The 19,235-nt window shown below is 36.7% G+C and overlaps 1 protein-coding gene across 1 annotated transcript in view; it reads left to right on the forward strand.

The window, feature by feature from the left end:
* Positions 1-19,235, forward strand: part of LOC150080142 (proprotein convertase subtilisin/kexin type 7-like) — a 214,815-nt gene that overhangs the window by 45,986 nt on the left and 149,594 nt on the right. The window contains exons 7-9 of the mRNA XM_090380627.1: positions 9,647-10,069; positions 16,521-16,617; positions 17,209-17,310. Of these exons, the coding sequence (XP_090236753.1) occupies positions 9,647-10,069; positions 16,521-16,617; positions 17,209-17,310 (622 nt within the window). The remainder of the gene's footprint in view (positions 1-9,646; positions 10,070-16,520; positions 16,618-17,208; positions 17,311-19,235) is intronic.

Raw genomic sequence — 19,235 nt, forward strand, 5'->3', positions numbered from 1 at the left:
CAAAATTATTTTTTGCATCCAGTTCCTTTGGACAAGACTTTCCCTTAACAAACCCATGCTGTGTCTTAACTATTACTGCAGTCTTGTCTAGGTGATTCTGCATTGCTTCTTTAACCAGTGACTCCATTATTTTCCCCAAAACAAGTTTAGCTAACAGGTCTATAATTATTTGTGTCACCCTTTGAACCCTCTTTGTGAATTGAGGATACATTTGCACACCAGGGGCACACATCTGGTGAGTATGGGCTTGGCACACTCAGGATCCTGAGCTAGATATCATCATTCTTCTCTTTCTTGGTGATTTCTTTCTACTTCTGTAGAATCTCTTTCTCAGGGTAATTCAGAAATTTTTTTTTTTTTGGATGGTGCAGCATAAGCCTCAAGCTTACTTGCACCATATGGCCAATAATAATAAAAATATTCAGTCCATGGGAACCTCCCCTGAATCTAAGGATGCTCTCATAATTACGGTCAACTCTTTGTTAAATTCCTTCGCTGCATCCCTCAGTATACCTGGATAGATTCCATCTGCCTCACGTGCCTTTTTTATGTTTAGCTTCAACAATTTCTTCTCCACTTTGCTCTCTGTTATTACAAAATCATTTAGCTCCCTGTTAGAGTTTAGTAAACTTCTATTCTCCCCTTCTTTATAGAATTCCTTGTGTAGATTCAAAATGCTCATTCAGGTTGTCAGCTACTTGAGCAGGATCGTCAAGAGTCGAACCACCAACATCAGGTGGACCAATCTGATTCATCCCCTTCCTTCTAGAGTTTACAAAAGTAAAGAAGTCTTTGCATCCTTTTTCAAGTAATCTGCCTTTGCCTGCCTAACCTCCTTTGTGACTTGATTACTGACTAGCTTATATCTGGTGTAGGCTTCTGTGTCACCTGATAATTTATATGCTCCCTATGCATTTTTCTTCTGTGCCACAAACCTCATTAATTCATCTGACATCCATTTAGGCCTGAACCTTGAACAGTATTTTTTAGTTGGTATGAAAAGCCTGGCAGCCTCCAAGATTAAGTCTCTGAAGACTTTCCATTTCGGATTCACTGTTAGTAACATCATCAGTATAGAATATAAAAACTGTCTGAGACCAGTGTTGTCACTTTTGTGAAAGGAAAAACCCTTTCCTTTAACCTTGATGGTAGTTACATCTTTAAGTAAATCTCACATCAGTACACTGTGATCACTGTCACCTAGGGATTCCTTTAATTGTAAATTCTTAATGCATGGATAATCACTGCTGGCAATCAGATCAGGAGTATTACTCTCTCTGGTTGCCCCTCAAACATGTTGCTGTAGAAAACAATCCTCCAATAAATCCAGAAAAGTCTTGCTAGCTTGCAAGTGACCAACCCACAAGTTCCAGCCAATTTGAGTGTAAAATCCCCCATTACAAGACATTCTGATTTACTGGCCCACTCTTTCTGTGCACAACTGTTCATTGTACTCATCAAAGTCATTAGGCCTATACCGCACTCCTATTCTTATTTTCCCATTCCCAATGTTTATGTCACACCAAACAGACTGAACATTGCACTGTCCACCCATGTCAACTGGATGCACTTCCTTAGATTTTGTGTTTCTTAACTAACAGCATAACCCCTTCTCCCTTCCTACCCCGTCTATTCTTTCTCTACACATTGTACTCCCCAAATTCCAATTCTGCACTGCTGATATCTTTGTGACACCATGTCTGATATCCCAACAATATCTGCCTTTGATGCCTTGATCAGCACTTCAGATTCATCCAATTTATTTACTATACTTCTAGCACGGAGAAATATGGCCTTACCACAAATTTAAACATATACACCAATCGTTTATAACTGATTTAATAATAAAATAAAATGATACAAAAGACTGTAAAATAATATTTGCAAAAAATGATTATTTACAAAAAACTAATTTACAACAAAAATAAAAGAAGTAAATAAGTTAAAATGCATTAAAATATAAATTTAAAATCGATAAAAACACTATTAAAGCTTTTGGAGGTGTCTACCTCCTTCCTCAGCAATAATGAATATTTAAGCAACACATCCTTAAGTACCAGGTTCACGGCACACGTGGATGACCAGGCGCATACTCGGTAATCGATTCACTTGTACCAGAACCGGAAGTGGTCTGGGGACGTGGAAAACTAAAACGTTTATCTCTGGCAAAAACCACCGCCTCAAAAAGGGGGGGTGAAGCCTAACTCCCCTGTCTCTGTTCATGCTATTGTTGCCAGAGGATCCAATCCACACTTTCCAGCCACTTGCGGTCCCAGAATCTATGCGCCCGGTCAAGGATGACAGCGTTGTCGGGGGAGATCTGGTGTTGTTTTTCCCAATAGTGCTTGGCAATGGCGGGTTTATTGAGCTCTGCAGTCCGTATCGCTCTTGAATTTTCCCCCAGACGGTCCTTGAGACGCCTTCCTGTCTCTCCCACGTAACATTCCCCACAATCCGGGCATGTGATCTCATATACGACCCCACTACTAGAATCCCTAGTAATGGGGTCTTTGACCTGTGACACTACTGTGTGCAACCTCCGGCCCGGGAGCTGCACACAGCGTGTCTGAAAGTCGCGAAGCAACTCGCAATGTGATCTGACAGGCACGGATAGTAGGGAACATACACTGTGGTAAGCGGTACAGGCGGAGCTACCCGATTGGGCTCCTCTCTATTGTATTTATCAATGACCCTCTTGGGGTAACCACACCTCATAAGATCCGTCATTATTTGCATAATTTCGCTTAAATATTCATTATTGCTGAGGAAGGAGGTAGACACCTCCGAAAGCTTTAATAGTGTTTTTATCGATTTTAAATTTATATTTTAATGCATTTTAACTTATTTACTTATTTTATTTTATTTTTGTTGTAAATTAGTTTTTTGTAAATAATAATTTTTTGCAAATATTATTTTACAGTCTTTTGTATCATTTTATTTTATTATTAAATCAGTTATAAACGGTTGGTGTATATGTTTAAATTTGTGGTATGAATAATCCCAACCTTAGAGGCCTTATTGCAGATATAGTTAATGTTTATGGCCATACAGTTCTGCGGCATATCCGAAGGTTCCAAAGATACAGCATATGTGAGTCCAAACAGCAACAGCATTTAAGGTTTGCCTACCGTTGCAGGGATCATAATCTTATTCCCCATGGATTTAGGATCAAGGCACCATTCAAAGATGCCCGTTTGTCCAGGATTATCACGTGGTACCAAAAGAAGGTTTTGAATACATGGATCCAGAAACTTCATGATGACTTGAGACATAGTAGGAGATTGATTAATGTAGTATTAGGTGATATTAGTAGTAGATTGTCCCCTCTACACCTGATGAGTGTGAAGAGGTTAGTTTCGGAGAGGACGAATAGGATTACCTATTCATATAAACAGAGACATATTAGGAAGTTTAACACGTTATTAGAAGAGCAGTCCACTGTATTTAGGGGTAGTAACCATGCTAACTTTATTCAAAACTTAAGTGGCAATCCTTTAACCCAAGAACAAGAGAGACTATTGGCTCTTGGACCTAAGTTTGCATTGCTGCCCCTAAACCTCCAATCACCGAAACATATATGGCCATTGAGAGGGCATTAGCAAATTACCTGAACATATTGCCAATCAAATTCGTGTTAAAGCTTTGCCATTCTGGGCCAGGCAAAAATGGTTGCTCCAAATCTTACCCCGAAACAGAAGAAAGCACTAGAAGAACTTAAATAGGACGAAGATATTATAATCCTACCAGCAGACAAAGGCAGATCAATGGTATTAAGCAAGGAAGATTATCACAAGAAAGTGTTAGACTTATTAGGTGATAGTGGTACTTATCCATAGAAACCCTTTGGCTAGCTTAGAACAGCTTGTAAATAAGATGCTTCTTTCCTGGCTAAAAATGGAAAAGATTCCAAAGGACAAGTATTGGTCCATGCATGCAACAGGGTGTCGGCTGCCCAGATTTTATGGGTTACCTAAGACGTACAAGGAGAATGTTCCATTATGGCCCATAGTTTCCTTCATTGGTAGCCCTACGTATGCTCTATCTAAATATCTGGCGCAGCTGATTTCTCCGGTTGTGGGTCGATACATGTTGGTTATTGGAGATAGTGTGGAATTTGTGAACTTTGTAAGGAGTCAAGATATTGGAGAGGATGAGATGATGATGTCATTAGATGTCATATCATTATTCATGTGTATCCCCATAGCACATGGGGTAGAATGTGTGAAGTTGGCTTTACAGAAGGATAATACCTTAAGAGCTAGATCCCACCTAAACATAGAAGATATATGTTGTGCTGTTGAATTATGTCTTTCCAGTACAACCTTGGTTTTCCAAGGAGTGATGTATAAACAGGTTCACGGCACAGCCATGGGTTCTCCAATCAGCGCCATTGTTGCAAATCTGGCTATGGAGGAACTAGAGAATAGGGTTTTTGTGAGATTGGAGTTCCCTATGCGTAAGTGGAAACGATATGTTGATGACACGTTTACTATTGTAAAGAGGGGGGGGGAGAGAGGAAGATGTGGTCTCGTTTCTCAATGGTTTCCCTCCTTTATAAAATTCACCTCGGAGGTAGAAATAGATGGCACCCTCCCATTTCTGGACATTATGGTATATAGGGAATGCCCCAGACTTAGAACTAAGGTTTATAGGAAACCAATGTGTAGGGGCCAGTACACACATTATAGGACGGCACAGACTGCCCAACAAAAATAGTGTGGCCAGAGCACTTTTGGGTAGGGTGAGGACACATTGCAGCACCTCTGAGGAGAGGGAGAAGGAAATTAGGCAAATAATGACGGATCTTATGAGGTGCGGTTACCCCCAGAGGGTCATTGATAAATACAATAGAGAGGAAGAGCCCAATCGGGTAGATCCGCCTATACCGCTTACCACAGTGTATGTTCCCTACTATCTGGGCCTGTCGGATCGCATTGCGAGGATGCTTCGCGACTTTCAGACACGCTGTGTGCAGCTCCCGGGCCGGAGGTTGCACACAGTAGTGTCACAGGTCAAAGACCCCATTACTAGGGATTCTAGTAGTGGGGTCATATATGAGATCACATGCCCGGATTGTGGGGAATGTTATGTGGGGGAGACAGGACGGCGTCTCAAGGACCATCTGGGGGAACATTCAAGAGCGATACGGACCGCAGAGCTCAGTAAACCCGCCATTGCCGAGCACTATTGGGAAAAACAACACCAGATCTTCCCCAAAAACGCTGTCATCCTTGACCAGGCACATAGATTCTGGGACTGCAAGTGGCTGGAAAGTCTGTGGATTGGATCCTCTGGCAACAATAGCATGAACAGAGACAGGGGAGTTAGGCTTCACCCCCTTTTTGAGGCGGTGGTTTTTGCCAGAGATAAACGTTTTAGTTTTCCACGTGCCCAGACCACTTCCGGTTCTGCGCCTGGTCATCCACGTGTGCCGTGAACCTGGTACTTAAGGATGTGTCGCTTAAATATTCATTATTGCTGAGGAAGGAGGTAGACTCCTCCGAAAGCTTTAATAGTGTTTTTATCGATTTTAAATTTATATTTTAATGCATTTTAACTTATTTACTTATTTTATTTTTGTTGTAAATTAGTTTTTTGTAAATAATCATATTTTTTGCAAATATTATTTTACAGTCTTTTGTATCATTTTATTTTATTTTATTTTATTATTAAATCAGTTATAAACGGTTGGTGTATATGTTTAAATTTGTGGTATGAATAATCCCAACCTTAGAGGCCTTATTGCAGATATAATATGGCCTTAGTTGCTAATGCTCCTAAAACCCACATAACAAACAAACAAACGACTCCCAGCAGCTCTTGAAATCCCCAGCAACTTGCTCTCTAGGCTGCTGCTCATTACAATAGAAGCAGTGCAACAATCGCTTTTGCCTCTGCTTGTGGCTACTGTTAATCTTTTTTAGTCTGTGAATTCCCCCCCCAAGCTAGTAGTTTTCCGACCCACCTATCATTGCCCTGATAGCATCAGCAAATAATCTTGCACCCTTTCTATTTAATTGTATCCTATCCCTGTAGAAGCAGTCTCTCTTGTTAACAAGATATCACAGCTGAGCTGATAGGCCAGAAGACCCCTACTTACAAAAGTCTCCAAGTGCTGAATGTTAAATCATTAAATGCAACATGTTTTACTCAAAACATTATAGGTAGTGAATCAACATTTATTTTCTAATCAAACTGAGTGAACATAATATAGCTAAATTCCATTAGAGGTTAGCTATATTGTTTCCATTGCTTAGCAACATAGATATCCAGGGCAGTTCTCAAATTGCATGATTGATGATTTATTTTAAGAGCATTAAGTCCAGCCGGGCACCTTTAACAGTTCAGAGTGGCTCATCCATTTCCATCTTTTGAGACACACAATAATAAAAAGGAGATGCATGAAAAAAAAAATAGAGCACAATAAAGTGAGACAATTTGAATCTATATATATTTTTTTATTTAACAAATGCTTTTCATTTTGCGTATTCTGTACCAAACCGCAAATTGTTGAGGCAAAATTTTAAAAACTATTTGAGCTCCCTTTTGAGTTTTAGGCCCAGGCCAAATGGCCCTGATGCTCCTCTTCCTCCTTCTGATTGTTATTCAGTTCAACCAGATGTGGTAAGCAAAAATCACTTTAAGCTAATGCAGTATTCTTATCACCTGTGATTGAATGTAATGCTCTGATACCCCTAAAAATAAAATTTCTACCAAATCCATATACAAATCTGCAAAGGCCATCCCACTACAGAAGAATGTAGATTTTACATTTTTCAGGATGAAAATTGAGGATACCCGGATGGATATACTATACATCTAGGGTTGCTGCCTCATGGATAGTTAATATTAGTAAATTTTTTGTAGTTTAAGCAAAGGTTTTTGTATTTTGTATCGTCTGAACAGTTTAGGATTAAGCTTAAGAAAACCTGTTCCTAGTTCTCGCGCTCTTCCGTAGCCAGGTGGGAAGGAGCAGCAGTGCGTAGCACACGCTTCTTGATTAGACCGGGGTTCGATCCCGTCACCACCAAATACGGAGGATGCGGAAAGGTCAGGGAATGACCACCGCATATTCCCGGAGCAATATGGCCTTAGTTGCTAATGCTCCTAAAAACCAAATAACAATAACTAACATCCTAGTTCTCAGAATGAAGGTAGTCTTTCCATCTATTTCTTGGTTGTCCTCAGTCTTTTCTTCCTATAGGTTTCTAATTAGGAGGTTTTGTGGAGGTCTGTTCTTATTCATTCTCTGAACTTGTTAAGCCAGTTTTTCTGATAACTTTCAGTTTAATTTACTATATTAGTTACATTTAGTTGGTTTGTCATGTCTATGTTTTTATTTTGATCTAGCCTTGTTATACCCAGAATGAGTCCTAAAAATTTCATCTCTGCTACCTTCATTCTCTATCTGTCTCTTTGCTTCAAAATCCCATTTTCACTTTCATATTTAAGAGCTTCTTTTGATGCGATGTTATGTAGCTTTAGCTGAGTTCCCTGTCATTTGTTTTCTGAAGTTTATCCATTTCTAAAATCACTCTTATATTATGATATAATGTGTCCTAATTTACATTCTGAAACTTGCTCTATTATTTTTCCATCTCATTCTGTCTTTATGTTTTCACTATTATTTCCACAAACTCCTATTGTTTTTTTTGTCTTTGTTTTAGCTATTTTCATATTATATTTCTTAGCAATTTTGTTCAAGTGATTTGCTGCAGTTTGAAGTTTCCATCTTCTGATGTAACAATTAAAACTCATCTGCATAAAAAATAGTATTTCATTTTAAATCTTTCTTAGTTGGAGTTTATTAATTTTAGTGTTAAACAGCACAAGGTAGAAGGCACAATCCTGTTTTACACTATTCTTGTAATAGGCTCTGAAAATTGATTATCTTAATCATATAAGAAATATAAGAGCAAGGTTTTTTATACTGTTGTTGTACATAAAAGACTGCTGTATAAACTAGGGCAGTGTAGCATTAAGGGGAAGTTACTACTATGGATAAAAGGATAGTTAAGTGGAAGAAGATAGATTGGTTGTCAATGAGCACTGCCCTTCATGGACTAATATTATTAGTGGAGATCCCCAGGGTTCAGTGCTGAGCCCGTTGTTGTTTTCATTATTTATTAATGAAGGCATATCATGCTTAAGGTCTAAGTTTTCAGATGATACAAAGGTTGCCAAGGTGGTTAATGACAGTAATCAGGGGAATTTATAACAATAAGATCTAAGAAAATTGGTCGATGGGCTGAGAAATGGCAGTTCAAGTTTAATATTGACACAAGGTACTGCATACGGGTAGCAGTAATCCCAGAATAAGTTATCAACTGTGTGGTACTACACTCAGGGTAGTGAAAAATGAAAAAGATCTGGGGTAATTGTGCAGTTAGATATGAAATTCTCTGAGCAGTGCAGACATGCTGCCAGGACTGGAGTTATGCCAGTGATATACAGAAACTTTGCTAGCAGGCATAAGGAGGTGATTATCCCTTTATAAAATGCCATGGTTAGGCTGCATCCGGACTATTGTCTACGTGTCTGGAGGTCTCACTTTAGGTAGGATGTAGAGCTGCTGGAATGGAATGCAGAGAAGGGCAACCGGATTGGTGAAGGAAACAAAAAGGTGCTCTTATCTAGAAAGGCTTCAGTTTTGCAAATTGTAGTGTGTGGAGACTAGGCGCCTGCAGGGTGATCTGATTGAGGCATTTGACCTTGAATGGATCGAGTAACCTGAATGCGAATGGCATTCTTTCTTGTGGTGAGAATTTAAGTTGAGGAAGAATGGTTGCATGATATATCTACAGTAGTTTGCCATCAGCCAGCGAGTGGTTGATTGTTGTAACAGGTTTCCATCTGTTTTTGTGTAAGTGGATGGTTTGAATAATTCAAGGAAGAACTAGACAAATTCTTGGAAGGTATGGCTGGTGAAGTGTGTAATTTTTTTTTTTTTTAAGCTATATAAGCAAACTTATATAGCTGATGTTATATAAGTTTGCTTTCTTGCATCATTTTCCACAAACAATGAATATTTTGTATCTTTGTATGAGATTTTTATTGCTTCTATTAGATGTGGTGGTATATTATCTTCTTGCAGGGTTTTCTAAAGCACATATATTACAATCACATATGCCATATGCTTTTTTTATATTCATAAATATAAAAAAATTGGATAAGTTAAATTCTTTCCTTTTTCTATAATTTGTTGAATTATAAAAATAACATCTGTGCACCTAACAACTAACTCTTCCCTTTCTGAATCCACATTGTTCTGGGTGATTTTTTTATGAAGTAGTTTGTTTTTTTTTAAAAATGTTTGCATATTATTTAGAAGCTGTTGTCAAGAGAGTTATTTGTATATAGCCTTTACTTTAATTTTTGGTTCCATTTTTTATGGATGTACTTAATTACCATTTTGAATTATTAATATTTTGAAAATGTACAAAAAATTCATTTTTTAACTGTATCTTGTTATTCAATTTACAGAGAAATGATGATAGTAATATGAAGATTAAGACAACATTCTACAGAGTCTTCCATGATGAAATCTTCATTTTCTTTACAGAGTGCCTTATATTGCCTTATATTTATCAGCAATCTTAGAATTCATGCAAGCTTTCATTTGTTTTTACTTTTTTTTTATCTTCAGCCATTGTTTTCAGTCCATATAAAGCACAAAGATATTGTACCATATATACTCCCTAACGATATAAAAGCAACTCTAATTTGGGCTGTTGTTATTAATTCTTCAATAGAATCAAGTGAAAACCCAGATGATATTGCCATAGAACTTGGTTTAATGAATCATGGACAAATCGGAGAGCTTAAAGATCATTATTTATTTAGCTATCCATTTATAACAAATTATAGTCAAAGTTCTATTCAGAATGAAGCATACTCATATAAGAACTACAAAGGGCATATAGATTTTTTTAAGATTATAGAAAGTAAAATTAGAAGAAAATTAATTGACCACCCTTTCATTAAAACTCATCATCAACAAATTCTTCTTAAAAGAAGTAAAAGGGATATTAAATTTCAAGACCCTTTCTTTTCTAGTCAGTGGCATTTGGTAAGTGTCTATTTTTGTCATTATAGTTTAATTTTTTCATTAACACATAGTGCTCTATTTGAATATACATGGTGTTTCATAACATGTGGGACACACTTTCAGGACCAATTCAGGATCTGAAAACAATGAAAAAAGTTTATATAATCATATGTATAATACCAAAAAGTTATGAAGTATGGTTTTGACTTTTAAAAATTAGCTGTGGCATTTTCATTTGTTAAAAATAATAAATAAGAATAAGCAGACTCATATCTGGTAAAATTTATATTCATACTAGGTACATGCTTGCTTATTGTTATTTTTTTATTATTTTTTATCATTCGAAAATTTCATAACCATTTTTTAAATACAAACAGCCATAGTTCCATAACCATTCAGAATCAAACACACAGTTTTCCGGCCTTTTATCATTATTTTTCAGGTGCAGAACCAATCATGAAAGTACTGAAACACCCTGTATATTGGCGCCTCCGTAGCCAGGTGGGCAGGAGCAGCAGTGCGTGCACACGCTTCTTGATTAGACTGGGGTTCAAGCCAGTAACCACCAAATACGGAGGATGTGGAAAGGTCAGGGAATGACCACTGTATATCCCCGGAGCAATATGGCCTTAGTTGCTAATGCTCCTAAAAACCAAATAACAAAAAACCCTGTATATTATGACATTCTGAGACAATGAAATATGAAATTATTAGGTATGGTGTATTATACCACTCATGTATATGTTATTTATACATGTATGGTTCATATAGCTGTTTGGTCAGGCAGCTATCTGAAAGGGATCAGATAGATACCTTCCTTTTAGAAACATTTTGCCTGTACATCTGTACATAGCCAAACATCTGTACAGTGCTAAACAACACAAAACAGATCCATACATCTGTACAGAGCCAAATATTTTCTACAATAAATACTTAGCAAAACTTCATAGAAAACTACACTAACTCATGTGAAAGTTGGTGGAGGTTATTATCTTTTTCTAATGATTTTTGATACCATTGATATATCTTTCTCTTGATATATTTTTTAAAGTTCCATTAGGATTCATTTTTACTTTGAATATCTGTTCTTGGCTACTTTTCATTCACCCGTCTATACACATCCATAACATCTTAAGTTTGCTTAAGTTTGCTATATGTAATGGAATATTATTTACGTCACGATTTTTTCGTCTTATTTTATTTATTTATTTTTTTTTTCAGTTTTAATATGGTCTTGCTGTTGGTTCCATTTATTTTTGCTATAACTCTCATATCTGAAGATTCTAATTTTTGATCAATCCCTTTATTCCTGACCTCACTCTTAGATCCCTAGATTAATGTAGGTTTAGAAAATGTTATCTGTTGTTAACTGTTATGTCTGTAATCTAATTTCTCTTTCTTTCCAAATTTGTTTAGCTAGATTTATATACTTCCAGTTTTATTTATTCTTTTGTGTATTTTCATGTAGTAGTAGTAGTAGTGGCATGTTGATGTAAGAAAGCAAGTGTATGAGCTTATGCAGCATCAGCCAAAAACAAAAATCACACCATTCCCTCCAAATGCCTGTCCAGTTCCTCCTTAAATTTATTTAACCTATCAATTTCTACAATGACAGATGGAAGTTTGTTCCAGCAATTAACTGCCTGCTGGCTAAAGGCAAATTTCTGCACATCTATTCTACATCTGTCTTTTCTTAATTTGAATTTATGCCCCCTTAGGTTCATAATCTGAACAAGTGGAAGGATTCCCATCAGAATTCAGTGTGCTCAACCCATTCAAGGCTTTATACACCTCAATCAGATCACCACGCAGGTGCCTAGTCTCCACCCACTGCAGTTTGCAGAACTTAAGCCTCTCTTGGTAAGAGGATCCCTTCATTCCACTCACCAATCTTGTTGCCCTTCTCTGTACATGCTCAAGCAAATCTATATCCTTCCTAAAATGAGGCCTCCAGACCTGTACGCAGTACTCAAGGCGTGGCCTGACCATTGCCTTATACAGAGAGACAATCACCTCCTTCTTCCTGCTAGCAAAATTCCTATATATCATTGACAAAACCCCATGACCTTCCCCGGCAGCCTGTCTGCATTGCTCCGAAAACTTCATATCTGACTGCACAATTACTCCCAGGTCTTTTTCATTTTCTACCACCTTAAGTGTAGTACCACACAGTTGGTATGTTTCTCTGGGATTACTTTTACCGTATGCAGTACTTTGCATTTGTCAAGGTTAAACATCAGTTGCCACTTCTTAGCTCATCTGCCCAAATTTTCTAGATCCAGTTGCAGTAGCACACTGTCATTACTGTCATTAACAACCCTGCCAACCTTTGTATCATCCGCAAACTTCGACACTAAGCCTGATATACCTTCATCAATATCATTGATAAATATACAAAACAACAGTGGACCCAACACCGAACCCTGTGGGACTCCGCTAATAATATTAGTCCATGAAGAGCAGCACCCATTGATTACCACCCTCTGTCTTCTCCCATTCAAGCATCCTTTTATCCATTGTAACAACTTACCCTTAATACCATTCTGCTCCAATAGTCTTCCATGCGCAACAGTGTCAAAAGTTTTCCTGAAATCCAAATATATGATATCAAAATTATTTTTTGCATCCAGTTCCTTTGTAACCACATCATAATATCCTATCAAATTTGTCAGACAAGACTTTCCCTTAACAAACCCATGCTGTGTCTGAATTATTGCTGCAGTCTTGTCTAGATGATCCTCTAATGCATCTTTAACCAGTGACTCCGTTATTTTACCCGGAACAGAAGTCAAACTAACTGGTCTCTAATTACTCATGTCACCCTTCGATCCCCCTTTGTGAATTGGGGATACATTTGCACATCTCCTGACAATGGAGACCTCCCCTGAGTCCAAGGATGCTCTCATAATTATGGCTAATTTTTGCAAGCCTAGCTTGAGCTTCTCCACTTATGGCAGCTGAACTGTTCTGACTGGCTGTGTCATGTCTTAAACATAGGAGTAGAACCAAGTTTATTGGCAATAAATTCAAATGCCTTACAAAAGAGATTCCCAATACAGTTACATATGCCTAATAATATATCTCTGAAAGTGAGTATAGCTGAGAGATACTGTGTTTACTCCAAGGTAAGGCAACTTGCTGTGAATTCAAATACTCAGCTACCTCTTTTGAAAAGAAATACAGCTTAAACAATATCACAAGCTGGTACCTTTCCAGTTGATGGTTGTGAGTAGCAGTGATTAACATGCCTAGCCCACTGTGGTTAGTCTTAGTTAGGATGTTTATCCCCCCACTACTGTTTTAAAATCAGAAAACAAGTTCCCAATTTTAAAACAGCGATAAGAGGGGGTGATAAACACCCAAGACTAACCATAGTGGGCTAGGCATATGCAGTGATGTCATGCCTCCTTGAAACTCAACAGAAGGATACCAGCTTGTAAAGATTAACCCACAAAGTCAGTAAAGGGCATTATACTCTCCTTAATCCTATCAACTTGAAAGTCCCCCCTTCATCTTTTAGGAATATACAGGCTCACAAAGAATGCCTTCCCATGTTGCTACCATTCTTTGTCAGAAATTTGTGAGATCCACACAGTGGTTTCTGCATAACAGAAACCACTGTGACTTGTGGATTAGTTGGTTAACATTAACGCACTCCTGTGAATTCCTGCATGCCTGACAATGTCCATGACCTGATTTAAAATGAATTCAGTGGTCATACTTAGCAATTTTGATATTGATGCCATAGTCATCATTCATCTTCATCATTCAGTCTTCTTCTTCTGGGTCATCTTGCATACCTCCATAGGCCTGCTTAGATTCTTGGACACTATTTCCAGCTGAAAAACCCCTCACTGTGTAGAATCTCTATTTCCTGCACTTACAGAAATATTCATTCCCAGCCTAGTAGATGCTGTTCAATTGGTTGATGATGTTCTGTTCATCAGATACTTGGACTGTTTGTTTGATCATCTTAGCAGTGAACATCCTGACTAAAAACTTATACCTGAAGTAGAAAAAAACTTTTAATATCTTTATTCTTTTTTTCTTTTTGTTTCTAGGAGCATCAGCAACTACGGCCATATTGCTCCTGGGATATGCGGTGGTCATTCCCTTACCTTTCCGCATCCAGGGTATTTGGTGGATCACAGGCTCGAACCCCGGTCTAATCAAGAAGCACGTGCTACACACTACTGCTCCTGCCCACCTAGCTACGGAGGCGCCTATCTTTATTCAGAGTTAAATTGATTAGGAACAACTCCCTAATAAAAGCAGTATACAAAAAAAAAAAAAAAATTCATACTTGCAACAGATACATCCTGGACCTCTCTTCCTCTCCATTAAACCAGAATAGGTATTATGAAGCCATTTACTTTCGGAGCCCTCTTATCGTGTGGAGAAGCCAAATAAAGTAAAATATATCACCTCTGTTGAGATAGTTTACTATCCATCTAAGCTAGTTTAATATACCCTCAAGGAAGCTAAGTCCTTCAGCACAGTATGTTGGTTTTACCACTTGTTTAGAAACACACGAGTTCAAATCTTATTGATGACTGGAGGAATTTCTAAGGGCCTCTTCAGTTGAGACTGTAGTTAGATAATTCAGGTGGATGGAATAGGGTTTTTCAGGCCACACAACATGTACAAATGTTAAACAAATTAAAGCAAAATAACCTTTCAGTTCCACAAAAATTGATTGAAATTTATCATATCCTGTCACTTTGTTCAGATTTTTTCCACTTAAATAAAATGTTATCTTGTCACTAAACACTAATTTTACAAGGAAGTCTTCATCTTTATAGAGTAATATCTCTGGCAAAAATCATACCTATGTTTTATCACCTTCTGACAAGGCCTGCAGAAGTTGAATCCGTAAGTAGCTTCACTTTGTGGACTGCGTTTCTAGGAATCTGAAGCTCCTGACTAGTTCAATACATTGATACTTTCTGGGATTGTGAGTGAAAGCTTTACCCCCCACTCCTTCCACAGTGTTCTCTTTCAAACATTTTCGACATTGGCAGTGTTTGGGGTGAATAATACACTCCCTGCCAACATTGAAAATGTATGCAAGAGATTGTGGTGAATAACATATTCAGCATTTGTGAACTTCATGTGTACCTAACTATGGTTGTCCTGCTAGGAGGATGTTTTGTAAACCTTGTTTAGAAATAATTCACAATGATCACTTCAAATGCAAAAGCAGCAAAACTTGTATTATGTCCAGTATACTCTTCCATAACATAACAAATTAATGAATATTAACAAATTTAATTCCATAACAAATTAAGTTCTGATTTGGGTAGTTCCTTTAGTAAAAGAACTTACAATTTAACAGCATGAATTTACTTTTATGTGTAAATCTGTATAGTGATGAATATGGATGTTGAAATTTTTGCAATTTGAGTTCACCACTTACAAGCAATAAAATGTTAAACATTTTAAACTGAATTTTAGTTTAGAGATAGCCTGTACTAATACTGATTATCTTATTTTGAGATGATACTGGATTATAGTAGATATGGGGTGAAATACTATGTCAGAAAGAAAAAGCATTGTATTGGGGGAGAGAGAGAGAGAGAGAGAGAGAGAGAGAACGGTTGTAATATTTGACTTCACAAAATCTACTAGTATTTTGTGTCTGGTCATATCAGTAGTCTTAGGGCACAAACTGAATTTTGTTGTTGCTAAAATCCATTGTGGTTTTAGAATGATATTTTTATTTCTGAAAATCATAAAGGAAATGGGTATTTTAAGGGAAAACTTTTTTAAAAACTGCAGTACTTTTTTTTAGTAGCGTTTGAACTTGAAAAACTTTAGATTATTTAAAACTAAAATATTTCTGTAAGGCTATAATTTATTTATACAACATTTCAATATTGATTTTGTTTTGCAATTGAAATGTGAATGGGAGGAGGGTATGTCATGTTGTGACTGCACTAGATCAAAATCTAGGCATGACCATAGCTGAGTGGTTAAGTGTACAGAGTTATGCATTGCATCTTCAAATCAACGTGATACCACAAACTACTGCAGTAATATTCTTGTAGTCTCTAGTTTATGAACTCCTCTGAATCCAAGAAATGTTAAAACATCTTCCTGGAGTATAAACAGAAAATTTATTTATTTATTTTTTTATTAAATCTCCTAGGTTAAAATTGGTATACAAATTGGTGTTTGAAAAATTTTAAAATATCCCAACTTTAGGAATATTTTAGGATATGTATTAGTCATTTAATAATAAATTGGTCCTGCAGTTATTGTTCTTATACTAGAGGAGATAAGATAAGTATTCTTAATTGGGAAAATGGCTCTTGGAAATGAGATTGCAAGATGGTACTGGCAAAGTATATTTTTCATAGTATCATGTTGTGAGGAGGGATCATTCTTAATTATAGTTTTTAAGAAGAATATAGACTCTCATTCATTAAAACATAATTTTGAAATTGATAATATAGATAAATTTCACTTTCAGTTTAATACAGTGGACAGGAAGAAAGATATCAATATTACAGGAGTTTGGGAAAGAAACATTACAGGACGTGGAGTTACTGTTTGTGTTATAGATGATGGTAAGTTATATTTTACTGCTTACTGTGTGAATGGTTGATAGATCACATAGGCGTGTCGAAATTCTATAAGCATTTGGTGTTGTAGTAAAATACAGAAATGAATTGAAGCCCAGTTAATAGAAGAAATGCAAGAGTAGGAATAAGTTGATCAGACAGTGTATTATTAGTATATTCCAAATAACATCATTAAGTGATGCTATCATGCTTATCACTGAGTTTAATATTAATTATTAATACTTCTATGATAACCTCTATAGTTTGTGCATATTCATTATAATTGCTTACTTAATTACTTGATTAACATTTAAGAGACACCTTACAAACAATAATTCTCCAAATTTCTTAGCATCTGATAACAGAATTTTCTAAAGCCTAACATGAAAGTTTGCTTTCATCTTGGGCTTTATCAAAGCATATATTTTTGTTTTTATAAGTTTTTTTTGTTTGTTTTTTCTAAAAGCATATATTTTAAGTTTTGTTTTGTATGATCAGGCAAAATTTAAAAATTTTCATTGGCATTATGAATGATTCATTGTTAAGCTCATATTTTGTTACATTGGTTATTAAAAGTTAACATTTATTGGCTTTCAGGTTTGGAATGGAATAACACTGATTTGATAGACAATTATGATGTTGCAGGAAGTTGGGATCTCAATGATGATGATGATGATCCTTCTCCTGAAGGAGATAAAGGTATAAGAGAGAATATCAGCTTGTACATTTTCTTCAGCTTAGGATTAAGCCAAGAGTAGAAAATTTACAATGTTAATCTAGGTAATAACTTTGTTATTAGGTGAACTATCATGTGGTAGATGACTTTCATCAACCGGTGAAATACCACCACTTTGCTTATTGGAGGCTTGAAGTGGTGAAACCCATGTTTAGTCTCTAGAGCAAAGTTTCCGGCATCCCCCTCCCCCCATACTTCTCCTTCAACCCATGCACAGTACTAAGTACTATAGGTTTTGATACCTTTCGTGTTTGGGGTTTTCATAAAAAAAAAAAAAAATTTTAGAATTATTGAAGTAATGTTTTCTTCCTCCCATGTTAACATTGGGAGGAAGAAAATTTCTTCCTCCCAATGTTAAAATCTCTTAATTATCAGATAATTAAGAGTTTCTTAATTATCTGATAATTAAGAATTATTGAGGTGTATTATTTGAGGTGTATAAAGCCTTGAATGGTTTGAGCATGCTCAATGCTGATGGGATTCTTCCTCTTGTTCAGAATAATTTGCCTGATAGGGCATAAATTCAAATTAAGGAAAGACAGTTGTAGAATAGATGTGTGGAAGTTTGCCTTTAACCAGCGGGTGGTTGATTGCTGGAACAAACTTCCATCTGTCATTGTAGAAGTTGATAGCTTAAATAGATTCAAGACAGAACTAGACAAACATTTGGAGCGAGTGGATGGGTGAAATGAGAAGGTTTTTTTTTTTTTTTTTTGGCTGATGCTATATAATCTTGCTTTCTTGCATCATGTGCCTTTGCTAATGCTAATAAAAATGGAATAATCCTTTATTGAATGTTCACTTTCTTGTGTACATTTGAGAAAGGATGCTTACTAACTGATGATTATAATTAAACATTATGAATTATGTTAATCTGCTAATTACAAATTTCTAAATGTATCATTATCATTCTGGGAACTTCATCAAGCAATGTTAAAATAATTAAAGATTACTATATAGTTGGGCAGATCTGGTTCTTTGATAGCTATATCCAATTCTGCAAGAGTGTGCAATTCTGACCAGACACAATAGACATTAACTATAGATGCTTGTTGACAAAAATCTAACAGGGCAGTATCTCTGGTTAGAAATGTACACTGGTGTTCAAAGAAAGCGCATCACCTAGAAATTTCATATTTTAGCATTAGCATTAATTGAGGCATATGATGCAAGAAAGCAAGCTTATATAGCATCAGCCAAACAAAAAATAAACAAAACAAAAAAACCCTTCCCATTTTGCCCTTCTGGTCACTCCAAATATAGTTCAGCCTTAAATTTATTTAAGCTATCATCTTCCACAACAACAGATGGAAGTCTGTTCCAGCAATCAACCACCTGCTGGCTGCTAGAACTTTTCTGGATCCTGTTGCAGTAGCATACTCTCTTTGGTGTCATTAACAACTCTGCCAACCTTTGTATCATATGCAAACTTGGACATTAAGCCTGAATATCATTGATAAATACACAAAACAACAATGAGATCAGCACCAAACCCTGGCCGACTCCACTAATAACAGTCCACGTAGAGCAGTGTCCATTTATTACACGCTCTGGAATTTCCCACTCAACCATCCCTTTATCTATTGCAGCAACTTGCCCTTAATGCCGCCGACCGGGCTAGCCGAGTGGGTAAAGTACCTGCCCGGCAACCCAAAGGTCGCGGGTTCGATTCCCGCCTCGGGCTTGGATCAAAGTACTGCAAAAACCTTGGGAGGTGCAATATGGCCACAGAAGCCGATGCGCCAACAACTACCAAATCAAAATCAATCAAGCCCTTAATGCCATACCGCTCCAATTTGTACAGCAGTATTCCATGTGCAAAAGTATTAAAAGTTTTTCTGAAATCCAAGTATATGATATCAAAATTATATTTCGCATCCAGTTCCTT

This window comes from Mastigoproctus giganteus, chromosome 9 (assembly GCF_048544385.1).
Source record: "Mastigoproctus giganteus isolate SK-2022 chromosome 9, ASM4854438v1, whole genome shotgun sequence".
NCBI classification, from domain to species: domain Eukaryota; kingdom Metazoa; phylum Arthropoda; class Arachnida; order Uropygi; family Thelyphonidae; genus Mastigoproctus; species Mastigoproctus giganteus.